This window comes from Lissotriton helveticus, chromosome 4_1, assembly GCF_964261635.1.
Source record: "Lissotriton helveticus chromosome 4_1, aLisHel1.1, whole genome shotgun sequence".
Lineage (NCBI taxonomy): Eukaryota > Metazoa > Chordata > Amphibia > Caudata > Salamandridae > Lissotriton > Lissotriton helveticus.
The window spans coordinates 1071586876-1071600762 of record NC_136063.1 but is presented as its reverse complement, the minus strand read 5'-3'; the positions used below and the strand labels follow the sequence as shown (position 1 = coordinate 1071600762).

General features: G+C 46.3%; 1 protein-coding gene across 1 annotated transcript in view; it reads right to left on the bottom strand.

The window, feature by feature from the left end:
• The window catches only part of DNAH5 (dynein axonemal heavy chain 5), a 5174212-nt gene that overhangs the window by 1049948 nt on the left and 4110377 nt on the right, over positions 1-13887 (bottom strand). Inside the window, exon 63 of the mRNA XM_078687662.1 lies at positions 7559-7875. Coding sequence (XP_078543788.1) covers positions 7559-7875 — 317 coding nt within the window. The remainder of the gene's footprint in view (positions 1-7558; positions 7876-13887) is intronic.

The following is a 13887-nucleotide window of genomic DNA, read 5'->3' as shown; positions in this document are numbered from 1 at the left end:
TGGGTTCGGGGGCCGACAGATGCATGTCCAGTCCTTCTCACCCAAGCAAGAGGGCAGAAGGCAGAAGGTCAGCGCAGCAAAGCAAGAGAGCAGCAGAGTACAGTCCAGCACAGAGGCAGTCCTTCAGCAGGAGAGCAGTCCTTCTTCCTGGCAGAGTATCCACAGATCCAGATGTGTAATGACATGGTGTTGTCTGAGGTCCTTCTTTTATACCCAGTTGAGCCTTTTGAGGTGGGGAGAAGCTTCTAGACGATTGCCTTTGAACTGCACAGATGCTCTGCCAGCCGTGCCCTGGCTCTAGGGGCAGGCACAGCATATTCAAGTGTAAGTGAGGAAGGGTCTAGCTCCTCCCTCCCATCCTGTCAGTGATGACCAGTTCTATCACACCTAAGCTTCCCTTGTGTGTGGCTGTTTAGTGGGAATACACAAAGTCAACTGCCAACTACACCGAGTGAGGTGACTAGAGGCAGGCTGCAGGCACCAAATGGCTAAGGCAAGAAAATGGCAACTTTTTAAAAGTAATAGATGCACAACTGTTCCTTGAGGAAATTATTTCACAAATAGTTTAGTAATCAATAAAGTCATAGACATGAACAAAGAATCCATCACACGAGGGACATATTCAAAAGCGTTGTATTCCGAATCGAAATCAGATACAATCCAATCTCTAGCAACACTGACACTACAGAAAATATTTCACAGGTTCAATCGTAGTGTGACACCCTTCTGTAAACATAGATAGACAATACATTCAAATATATTTCGACATTCAGAGGTTTAAATATTCCACCAGTAACCAATGAATATATACAGTATATGACGTTTGTAAAGTCAACGTTTCGGTCTCTAATCAGTCACATAGATCCCTGAGACCATCTTCAGGACACAGCATTGCTTCTGTAGTGTCAGTTTTGCTAGAGATTGGATTGCATCTGATCTCGATTCGGAATACATCGCTTATGATTATGTCCCTCGTGTAATGGATTCTCTGTTCATGTCTATTACTTTATTGATTACTAAAATATTTGTGAAATAATTTCCTCAAGGAACAGTTGTGCTTCTATTACTGATTAACTAGTTCCTTGGGGTATATTGGGTTGCCCTGTTATTGTTTAAACTTTTTAAAAGTGGCATTTTCAGAATTTTAATTTAAAATCAGACTTCACCATAAGTTAGGATTTTAAATTAGGATTCCAGAGACACCAAACTTGAACAAGACATATCTTCCCATTTGGGAATTACACTCATAAAATGTAATAAGGTAATCCCAATGTCATCCTATGGGAGATATAGGTCTTTAGGTAAAACTTAAAAGTACATGTCCTGATTTTTAAGTACATTGCACCCTGCCCTCTGAGCGATACAGGGCCTACCCTAGGAGTGACTTATATATATTAAAAAGGAAGGTTTGGGACTGGTAAAAGGTTTGTTTTGCCAGGGCAAAAGGCAGTTAAAAAACTGCACACACAGGCTCTGCAATGGCAGGCCAAAGACATATTTAAAGGGCTACTTAAGTGGGTGGCACAATCAGTGCTGCAGGCCCACTAGTATCATTTAATTTACAGGGGCTGGGCACATATACTGCTACTTTTCCATGGACTTACAAGTAAATGAAATATGGCAATTAAATATAAGCCAATTTCTACCAAGTTTTAAAGAGAGAGCACAAGCACTTTAGCACTTTTACATTTCGACACACCTTCCAACTTGACGGTACGTAGCATTTCCGCTGACCTAGAGGCCTTTCAGCTTGTTCAGCTGGTCTCACAGCCGACCCACATAGGGGGACATACTCTTGACCCCTTTTTCACAAACCTGCCGGAGACCAAAATCACATCTATCTCTCCGTTAGCATGGACCGACCATTTTCTGGTGACCATTTTGTGTCCCATTCCAACGGCCCCCTCCATCCCTTCGGTGAGGCGCGTTCCAAGGAGACTGTGGAACAAACTCAGACTAGAGGATTTTCATCGCCTCTTAGTGGCAGAACCACTGGGTCCACTGGAAGACGTGGAAGAGGGCTATGACCGCTTTTGCTCCTGGACTACCAGGGCTCTCGACACTCTGATTCCCATCATATTGAGTAAAATCAGTACTAGAGAGTCGAGCCCCTGGTACGACAGTGCCCTGCGTGCACTGAAGGGAACCTGCAGACGGGCAGAAAAAACCTGGCGAAAGACATATGGGGCTGATTTAAAAGCTGCATATGTTACTTCTACCAGGGCGTATCATCGGGCTATTTGTCGAGCTCGAGCGGCTTATTATGCTGCAGAAATTCGCAGTAGCCCAAACCCGTCAAAGACCATCTTTAAGGCCGTGAAGGATCTTGTGGCGAAGCGAACTTCCTCTGTAGTGGTGAGTTCCATCTCCCACTGTGAATCCCTTGCCTTGTACTTTCTGGGAAAGGTCCAAGCAATCTATCGGGCATTTCCCAGCACAGGGATTGACCGGGGAAGTTCTAGTGGGACTTTACATCTTACCACCCTGCTCTCCTTTCCCCCCCTCTCCTTGGAAGGATTTGACAAACTCGCTTTGCGAGTTAAATCTGGCTCTCCATCTGATCCAGTTAGACCGGCTCTGTTTAGAGATCAGGCCTTTATGGGGCGCTCTGTGGTGTGCTCCCTGGTCAACCTATCCTTGGAGTCGGGGGTGGTTCCAACTAAGTGGAAGCAGGCGGTGGTGTCCCCTATCATCAAGAAGCCTTCCTTGGACCCGTCGAAGTCCGAAAACTACCGCCCCATCTCGCTGCTGCCCTGGCCGGCGAAGATAACAGAGGCTCATGTCAACTTGGCCCTGGCTGACTATCTCGCCCGAACCAATGTCCTCGACCCCACGCAAAACGGCTTCCGTGCTGGGCACAGCACGGAGACCGCTCTTCTTGTGATGGTGGAACATCTCCGTGCGGTGTTGGATGCTGGTCAGACGGCGGCGCTGGTATTGTTAGACCTCAGCGCCGCCTTCGACACGGTCTCTCACAGCATCCTCCTGCATCGGCTCGAGGAGATAGGTGTCGGCGGACAGGCCTTGCAGTGGTTCCGCTCCTACCTTGGCAATCGTTCCTTCTGTGTTTCCATCCCTCCCTTCAAGTCCAACTTACAGCCACTGGCCATGGGGGTTCCGCAGGGATCCTCGCTGAGTCCCACGTTGTTTAATCTGTACGTGAGACCGCTGGCTGATGTCGCTAGGCAGTGGGGCCTCACCTTGGTCTCATATGCCGACGACACAGAGCTGGCGGTTACTCTCAGCGGGGATGCGGAAGTAGATGCCCCCAGGTTTCAGGAAGGACTGAAGGCGGTGGCTAGCTGGTTGACAGGGAACTGTCTCCAGCTGAATGCCACTAAGACAGAGGTGATGATTGTCGGACGGGGAGCGGAACTCTGGGGTGACCAATGGTGGCCATCAGAGTTGGGACCATCTCCGACCCCGGTGGTGGAGCTGAAAAACCTGGGAGTCTGGTTAGACTCGGGCCTTACCTTCATAGGACACACTAAAAGAACAGCTGCCTGTTGCTTTGGTCTGTTGAGAGGCTTAAGACCTGTCCTCAAGTATTTTGACGCCCCAACCAGACAGTTAGTAATCCAGGCCACTATCATCTCTCGCCTGGATTACGCAAGCTCTCTTCTCGCTGGGGCGAATCAGGCTGAGCTTACCCGATTGCAACGGGTACAAAATGCTGCAGCTGGGGCGATTGTCATCCTGCCTAGATTTTGCTCGGTGGCGAATGTTCTTCGCTCCCTACACTGGCTTCCAGTGAGGAAGCGTATTCTTTTCAAGGTTCTTTGCCTGGCCTTTAAGATCCTGAGAGGCATAGGCCCTGAAATTCTGGCTTGCTCTTTGTCTTTCTATGTCCCTACTCGCACTCTTCGCTCCCAGGGCCAGGCCTTGGCTGTAGTCCCCAGATACAGGCTTTGCCGTATGGGGGGACGTTCCTTCGGTGTTAAAGCGGCATCAGCTTGGAACTCTCTCCCGGTAGAAATCCGCCAGTTGGAGGATCTCATGGCTTTTCGGAAAGCCTTGAAAACATTCTTGTTTTAGTTCTCTTCCTTAGCCCCAGCCTGTGTGATGTATTTTTATTTTAGAGTGGTCTTTCCTGGTTTCCCTTCCTGCTGTGTTATGTTTTTATATGCACTTCCTTGTCAAATGCGCCAGGACGCTCCTTAGCTGGAGTAGCTGTGCGCACAATAAAAAGCAATAACATAACATAACATAACATGACAGTTTAGCAATGGTAAAGTGCTCAGAGTCTTAAGGCCAGCAAAAACGAATTCCGTAACAAGTGGAGGAGGAAGGCGAGAAGTCTGGGGATGACCCTGCAGAAATGGTAATTTCCAACAGACAGCTCTGAGAGCCGACAGTATCATACCCCATGGCGATGACGGAACACCCCCTTAACATTCAGCAGGCCCAAAAAGCGAATGCCTGCTGCTCTCCTGAGGTAGTTCCATAACCTAGATGAGGGTTCTGATATGTTTAGACACTTGTCCAAAAAATCGTGTGACTCTAGGTAAACCACGATATTATCCTGAATCCCAAATTAACTATATCTCTACTGTAAATGTGCGAACAACAAACGTCAGTTGTCTTTTTTAGTACTTTACAATTACATGTTCCTAAGAAATTCTGGATACAGTTATTTAGTGTGAAAATATCACACATACCACACTGAAAGATGTATAGCACATTTTGGTAGAGGGGCTCCTGCAACAAAATATATGTTTTAAAGCACCCTACTGCTGTTTAGATGTATGTCTGTACTAAACCAAATATCAACCTATCAACAAAAAAATCCATATGTATGTAATGCAATTAAACAAACAGTGTCTTGCACAGAAAACAAGGCCATATACTTTTTTCAGGTCTTGGCAAGACAGTGCTTGCGGTGTCTCTTCAAGACATGTTGTGTACAATCAGTGGGCTACAGCCCACTCATAGACTTTGCTATTGATTGCCTGGAACGTCGCTCACTTATCCTTCATTCCTGTTTGTCCATGGCATGCATACGTCATGCCTCTCCTTCATTTGCCCCTCCCTTTGAGCATGGACCAAGTACTTGAGTCCATGTTCTGCTCCCGTTTTAAAAGATACTTTTTGTTTGTCTTTGAGCACTTTATACTAGTGTTTGTGGTTTCACTCGCTCTGTCTCCTCCTTTACCTCCTCCCTGTTCCTTCTTTCCCTCCTCAGATTGTGCTGTAATGTGTATCTCAATTATTCCCCTTCTCACCTGCCCCCATTGCTTGTGTTCCTTTATTCCCACCCGCCCTTACACAGTTTCTGGACACGAAACGGTAGACAAAGTTAGTTTTTTGTATTGGCTAAAGATGTTTGTAATTTAAAGGACATCACTGCAGATAAGCTGCTGCTGCCATGGTCCAGCAGGAAGAATAGAATAACTTAATTTATGCCCCTCATGCCGATGCACGTTTAAAACAAACATGCTACCACAGAGAGCTGTAGAAATGCCACTGACTCGCTGAGTAAATCCAGAAGACAGCGAGCCAGCTTTGATCACCCTGCCCCCCTCCCCAGCAGAGCCATGTTGAAACTTCAAAACAGTGATAAATCCAACAGCCTGAAGCAGGAGTCATCCCACGACAGGAACGCTTAAAGGGAGGCATAAACAGCTGCTGCATGGCATTCACACTGTTTTAGGCACTTTCAAGTGGTGAGAGGACAAAAAATAGAAACAATATTGTCTTACTTAGCATGAAGGCTGCTCCATCAGCACTGCAATAGATATGCTGCATGCATTTCAAGCCAACAGCAATCGAAGCCCCGCAGAGATCACTGCAGGGGCGGCTCCTCCACTAGGGCGGAGGAGCGACGGCCTACTGCTTTCTCGTAGTGCAAGTAGCAGAAACATAAAATGATAATAACTATCATTTTATGTTTCTGCTTCTCGCATTGCAAGAAAGCAGAAGGGGTCGGTTGCGGGTGGGCTGCTGCTCTGCGAGTAGGGCTGGGCAGGGGAGGAGTGGTGTGCCCACTCCTGATTGTGCATAACTGGTTTGGTCAGTCATGCACACTCTGCCCTTCTCCATGTTGGCTTGCAGCCTAAATGGAGAACATGTCCGGGACATTAGCCCGTGGCTGGGCGGCGTCCTGACCAAACACAACACTGCATTGTGATTGGCTTAGGAAGGGGAGCCTGCCTGCCTGATTGCTGTTCCTGCCGGAGGAAGAAGAGCAGGAGCAGAGACAACGCAGGATCCGAAACATTAAATTCAATCCTTCCCCCCCGCGTGACCCCCCGCCCCACCACCCGCAAGTCATGCCGGCCGCGACTGGATCACTGGACAACATAGCCAACCGATGCAGCCAATGCCCCACACTCAGCTGACCCGTGAATACAACAAGCCTTCAACTCCACATAATTAACCAAAATACCACACAATTAAGTGCCACACAATGCCACAACATACAAATCGATAACGCAAACTTCCACTACACACAACGCATTTCAACATCTCACAACTGCACACCACAGAATTCAACTCCACAAAATTCCACTACACATCATTCCACTCCTTGTCACATGATTACAAATCCAACTAACTCAACCCCGGCATATTTCCACTCTGCTCCATGTCACATAACTTCACTTCACATATTACCACTCCACTCCACACTACATTAATGCACTCCACACAACACAATTAAATTCCAGGTAATTCCACTACACAATTCCAAACCAACCTACATAATTACACTACACACCACATATTTACACTCCACATATATCCACTCAATTCCCAAACACATAATTATACTCCACAAAATTAAACTCTGCAACAATCCACACAATTACAGTCCACATAATTCCACACCAGCCCATAAAATTCCACACTATGCCACACAATTCCACACCACACATTTCAACACTAAGCAACATAAGTAAAATTCCACATAATAACACTCCAATCCAAACCACATAAATCCACTCCACATAGCAACACTCAAAATAAATCTACTCCTAACCATGCCACATAATCCCACTCAACATAATTTCACTTACCACCACACAATTCCACATCACAGAATTCAACTCCACATAATTCCACACCAAACCACGTAATTTTACCCCACAACACATAATTGCACTACACACCACATACTTTTATATCATGCTACATAATTACACTCCATGAAACACAGTCTTACTCCTCATAACTCCACTACACTCACTAACACATAATTACTATACAGAGTATCCTACTCTACACCATGCCAAATAATTTCACTGCACATAACTCCACTGAAAACCACACAACTCCATGCCATACAATTCCACAACAAACAGTTACACTCCAACCCAAATAAATCCACTCCCACCCACATAATTCCATTTCACACCACATACAGTCACTCCATTCCATAATACATGGCTAAAAGACATTGACAACGCCAATAGCTCTATGGTTGCTGAGAACTATTGGCTTTGTCAATGCTTATTTATAAAAATGTACACATTTTAAATGGCATCATTGAAATTGATGAAGGTATAGATTAACTGAAAACATCAGTATTTTAATAATAATAAAAAAGAACCCAGCACGTTACCTGAAGTTCATTTCGGATTTCTTTATTTTTTATCCAGATTTTTCCCTGCGTTTGCGGGTCAATCAGCAGAGGATAGCGAGCAGCTTTGGTGACAATGATTCCGTTCTGGATGGAGAGGTCGTCGTTCGGCAGGCCTTGCAGGTTCCATTCACTGATCGTTGGTCCGTCGATCAGCATCTCAGTAAGATTTATATTGTTGCCAAACGGAATTTTTCGGGTTTTCATTTCCTTTCTCCAATCAGTCAACAAGAGATTACGGAATTCCTGATTAAATGGGCCAGAATATGAAAGGAAAGCGGTAGCTAACAAAACATCCCCTAAAAAAAGACAAGCAATGTTACAAGAACTGACTTTATTGAACATCGTTCATTTTATACCCTGTATTGTAAAATGTCAGTGCATTAAAGTACACTGAATAATAAGCACATGGCTGTACAACACATAAAATAGACAACTGCAATATCATAATCAGAATATACCAAATTATAAAAAAGAAAGCACATTTTTGATAGGAGAGTATAGTGATCAGGTGGATAAAAATTTGAAGTACGCACAGATGTGCAAAAAATGCCTCAACATCAGTCTTCATACAGTACTTGAAGGATGCATCTACCTGTAGCCTGGTGTTTTTTAAATACCTCTGTATTTTACTCAGTATAATCTTGTGCTCCAAGGTTAGGTTTAGACAAATATTTCCAGTCCCTGTTTGCATTTAGAAATTGTCATGCCCTACAACTGTAATAAAAGTTTGAATGACGCAATTATTTCTTTAAACTGGATTAATGATCCATCGTTGGACTGTATAGCTATGTCCTTATTCTGACCGAAACCGGTCCTAGAATGCTTGATTCCAGTCCAGGGAGGACCTGGCCTGGCAGTTCGGGCTGGACTGTTCCCATAGGGCGCAAGGTCAAGACTGATTTGCATATGGCTGGATCCAAACTGGAATGGCATGGTGAGCAACAAACACAATGGATTTAGGCCCAGAGCGCTGTACTGGAGCGAATGTATGACATTGTTCTGCAGTCTGTCCATCAATTGTTCTTTTTGCATTTGTCACCTCGAGTGGGACGAGTATGCCCAGACGTGGGTCCTGCGCTCTCCATGCCACTGGAGTCAAGATATCCTGGCTGAAGAGGGCTGAAAGCCTGAAACCCGTCCTAGGATTCTTGATTCCAGTCCAGGGAGGACCTGGCCTGGCAGTGCAGGTTGGAATGTTCCCACTGAGCGCAGGGTCAAGACTGATTTGCATATGGCTGGGTCCAAACTGGAATGGCATGGTAAGCAGAAAAACGATGAATTTAGGCCCAGATCTCTGTACTGGGGTGAATGTATGACATTGTTCTGCATTCTGTCCATCAATTGTTCTTTTTGCATTTGTCACCCTGTGTGGGATGGGTATGCCCAGACGTGGGTCCAGTGCACTCCACGCCACTGGAGTCAAGCTATCCTGGCTGATGAAGCCTGAAAGCCCGAAACCGGTCCTAGAATGCTTAGTTCCAGTCCAGGGAGGACCTGGCCTGGCAGTTCGGGCTGGACTGTTCCCATTGGCCGCAGAGTCAATACTGATTTGCATATGGCTGGGTCCAAACTGGAATGGCATGGTGAGCAAAAAAACGATGGATTTAGGCCCAGATCTCTGTACTGGGGTGAATGTATGACATTGTTCTTCATTCTGTCCATCAATTGTTCTTTTTGCATTTATCAACGCCTGGTTACAGCGGAGTGCTTTTTTTTACTGTGATGGTGCAGATCATGATAGTGAGAAAATTAAAATTGCCTTAACCAATCCAAAGATTTATTAGTGGAGTAGTAAGGCAAAGTTAAAACAATTAAGGTGAGGTGGATGTAAGACTAGGTAAATTGGCCAGTCACATCACTATATGGTGATCAAATGTGGTCTAAATGGTGATCAGTTGTATTCTACATGTTTCAGCCTCTTAAGTGCCAGTAGCGAGGCTTTCTTCAGGTCCCAATACCACAGCGGTGTGTACCCGCTAAGGTGCACCGTAACCTGTGGCATCAATAAGACAGCATGACTTACAGTTACTGTTCAGCCTTCAGAACTCCTGAAAACGACGTTACTATAATGTGTGGATCCAGGCAGTAGTGTTTTATAAATGTGTGCAGCGATGCCCAGGTGGCCGCCTGACAGATGTCATGTAGAGGGACTCCTCTTCCCAATGCAGTAGTGGCTGCCTTCGCCCTGGTGGAATGGGCGTGTAGCCCACCTGGAGGCTCCATTTTAGCCAGCGAGTAACATTGCTTAATACACAAAATGACCCATCGAGAAATAGTATGTTTGTGTACGGCCCAACCTTTATTTGCGCCCACATAGACAACAAAGAGTTGGTCATCAACCCGGAACTGTTTTGTGCGATCCAGATTGAAGGAGAGCGCACATTTCGGGTCCAGGCGGTGAAGCCTCTCTTCCTCCTTCGAAAAATGCGGAGGAGGAAAGAAGGTGGGCAAAGTAATGGTTTGCCCGATGTGGAAGGCAGTGACTGTGAGAAAATAGCCTGGCATATGTTGTGCACTATTCTAGTGGGCACCTTGCACCAGTCTAAACAACCCTTATGGTGATGGTTGTCAAGTCAAACTTATAGACCAGCAATCCTAGTAGTAGCATGGACAAGCAGTCATAGGCTAAAACTTCAGAGAGCATGTAAAGCCAGCTGTTTTACCATATATAATCCCTTGAATACCAAATGAAAGGACACCACACAAGGTATATATCAAATATATATATATTTATTACTAACACAACCCCTCTGCACTCTTTATAAGGTCAGAGTTTGAGATACGTTACAAGTCACTCATTAAGCATACAATAAGTTGCACAAATATGATTCTGCCCTAGGGGCCTCACAAACCATATACTAAGTAAGTGGTATAAGAGCCACTTCAGGAAAAGTGAATAGGCCTGGGGCCCAGGGAATCGCTGGAGCTACACTACAGAACCAAGGGTTTGGAAGTAGGAGACCCACGGGAGACGCGTGCAGTGTGGAAACACAGACGCAAGTTACCATTGACTTACAATGGAGAACGAAGAAGTCACAAAGTTACTGATTAAGGACACTTCCGGGAGGACTACGGTGAAACCCCTTTAAACTAGGACATTTGGATAGTCAATACCCACGGGAGCACCAGAGTACTCGAGTTACCTCACCCAGGGAAGCCGGGTGCATAGGTGCCTTTTTGTGTCGGGTTTCGTCGATGCTTTCAATGGAGACCTGCAAAAGAAGTGCTGCAGGTGGCTGAAGGAAGAGTGTCCGGGTGGATCCAAGGGTGGATCGAAGCAGTGAAGAACCTGAAAGCAGAGGGGACAGAGTCTGGGTCACTAGCCAGTGACCAGGAAGGAACCAGGATGGAACCAGGTGATGTCGCGATGCAAACAGGTGAAGAGGGGAAGCTTGTCTCTGCAGCTACGAGGACCAGGAGGCGTTGACGACAACCAGGACGCGTTGACGACAACCAGGACCTGGAGTCGAGCTGTCCCACAAAGGCTCTCGTTGACTGCGGTATCGGTATCCGGATTGGACCTAACAAGCCTTGGCAACCGCAAACCCATGCAGGAAGTGAAGATTCGCTTCAGTTCAGACCAGCAAGGTCTGAGGCGCTTTTAGTTTGGACGGAAGCTGGAACAAGCTCAGAGCAACCAGGAAAGCATTGGAAAATCAAAGGATCATCTTCAGAGGGCTCACTAGCCAACGGGCTAGCAACCGGGAAGATGCATCAAGCTGAAATGCTGGAGCGTGCCCCATGTGGCACTGATGGAGAGTGGAGGGCTGAGCTCTGGTGCAGATGCTGCTCGGGTCTGGGGCTTCTCTTACACCAATGCACAACTGCGAGGGTGCCTCGGTCGTTGCACAATTAGCAAAGTGGTGGTAGTTCAGGATAACCGGTCCCACGTCTCTCGTGTCCGCCACGGGTCTCAGCTTTGCTGTGGATGTCGATCGAAGTCGGAGAAGTCTGGAAGTCCAGTTTCTTAGCTGCTGAGTCGTCGGGTTCCCGCTGGAGCATCGACATAGCAAACTGGCAAGTTACTGGTGGTGATCTGATACAAAAAAGACGTAGACATTGTAGGCACTTCTACATTCATCTATTTTGGGGTATACTGTATGTTGCATAATTATTACAAAACTTACTCCCCAAACATTAGTTATCAGGGTAGTCAGTATATCCTGATGATGTGCCTCCTTTAACAATCGCCCATTCCCTAAGAAAAAACATCCAGTTGCGAGACAACAGAAAAACACACACTTAGTGTCTAATAATAACCCAAGAAAGACTGAAAAAAGTGTGTGGGGAGCAAGATGGCACCTCACGGGTGCATCACCAACGGGAACCTGGCAGGTACTCACCAGGGTTGCCCTGTTCTCATCATTGGCACCATCAAGCTCATGAAAGAAAGGTGTGTCCAAGAAACACAAAAAGGAAATATTTTGTGAAAATATGCAGTGAAAGAGACCACAAAACAACCAATAAAGTGTCAAACCAACATATAAAACCAACACGACAACACAGATATGCACTTTTATTCTGTGTCTTGTGTTGGGTGTGGAATCTAAAAAAAGTGCGAGTGGTTACTAACTATCCAACCAACACCACTTTACTTGCCGACATGTTTCATTGCCATCGAAATTTTTGGCAATTTCTTCAGGGCGTCATACATATTAAAGCCACTGCATAGGGACAAAATAGTCTCAGCAACCTCTCTCGGCCATCTAAGCTCATACCAGCCGGGAGGGTAATGTCATCGTGGTACTGCAACCCCAAATGTGGGTCGTTGATCCTTCCCCTTCAATTTGCGCTGCGGTGGAAGGTGTCTGCCGTGAAATCAGCACGTCCTTTTCTCGAACAAATCTCGGTTCTATAAAAAAAGTTACTGGTGGTGCCTGTTTGAACAGGGTGGTTGTGAGAAGTTGGCCTGATGTATGATGTCCACAATTCTTTGGGCACCTTGTATCAGTCCAAACAATAGACAGGCGCTGCAAGCTGCAGGCCTAACTATCAAGGCATCCAAGTGGCAGATACGGCAGGGAACTGTTGTGTCCTTGGGCCACCTTATAGGCGGAGGCCAAGTCTAACCCAAAATGCAGACCATTCTGATTTGGAAGCTCCACCGACCCAGACCCGAGTCAGGGCATTCCTTGGCTTGACACTGTACTATAGGTGGTTTGTGAAGGGATATGGGTCCATGGTGACTGCCCTCATAGAAATCACCTCCAACAAGATGCCCAAGAAAGTGAACTGGACAGTTGGCTGTCAAGAGGCGTTTGACACCCTAAAGAAAAAGTTACTTACTTTCGGAAACAATGTATCTGTAAAAAACATTAGTTAGTTATAGATTCCTTACCTTAGAATTACCCTCACGCATAAGACTGGATCTGGAAAGTTTTCATCAGCAATACCTCTGCACGTCAGAAGGGGGCGTTGGTCGGCTCCGCGTCGGTCATTGACATCGTGTCGCCAGGATGACGTCGCAGAAGCTACTTAGACGTCGCCCTCACGCACTGATGTCAATTCTGTACAGGACTTTCAGCGCCAGAAACGCAGAGCCAGGCAAGACACTGACCACTAGTGCACAAAACTAGGGCCCTGAAAGGATGTCCTTAACCCTAGAAATCAGTTTGCAGAACGGGGAGGATGGGTGGAGCGGTAAGGAATCTATAACTAACTAATGTTTCTTACATATATATCGTTACCGAAGGTAAGTAACTTGTTCATCTGAAAGAAACACATTAGTTATAGATTCCTTACCTTAGAATAGATACCCCAGCAATACCAATTTCAGTGGTGGGTCTGTGAACCAAGATCACACCAGAAAATCCTGAAGAACAGAATGGCCAAAGAAGCCGTCTCTCCGGACTTGGCTGTCCAGACAGTAGTGTTTCATAAACGTGTGCAGTGATGCCCACATAGCTGCCTGACAGATATCATGTAGAGGAACGTGTCTTCCCAAGGCAGTAGTGACTGCTGTTGCACTGGTGGAATGGGCGAATAGCCCCACAGGAGGCTCCTTTTTAGCCAGAGAATAACATGCTTTTATACACAAAATGACCAATTGAGAAATGGTGGTCTTGAGTACGCCCCGACCTTTCTTGCCACCTACAAAGCCAACAAACAGTTGGTCATCCACCTGGAACTGTTTTGTGCGATCCAGTGGAGAGGTGTGGCTCACTGGTTAGAGGCGGCAGACCTGTAAGTGGAGAGGTGTGGCTCACTGGTTAGAGGCGGCAGACCTGTAAGCAGAGAACAGCCCGGGACCAGGGTTCAATTCCCGACGCGGCAGGGTCTTGGACCAGGGTCAACGGACTCGATAATTT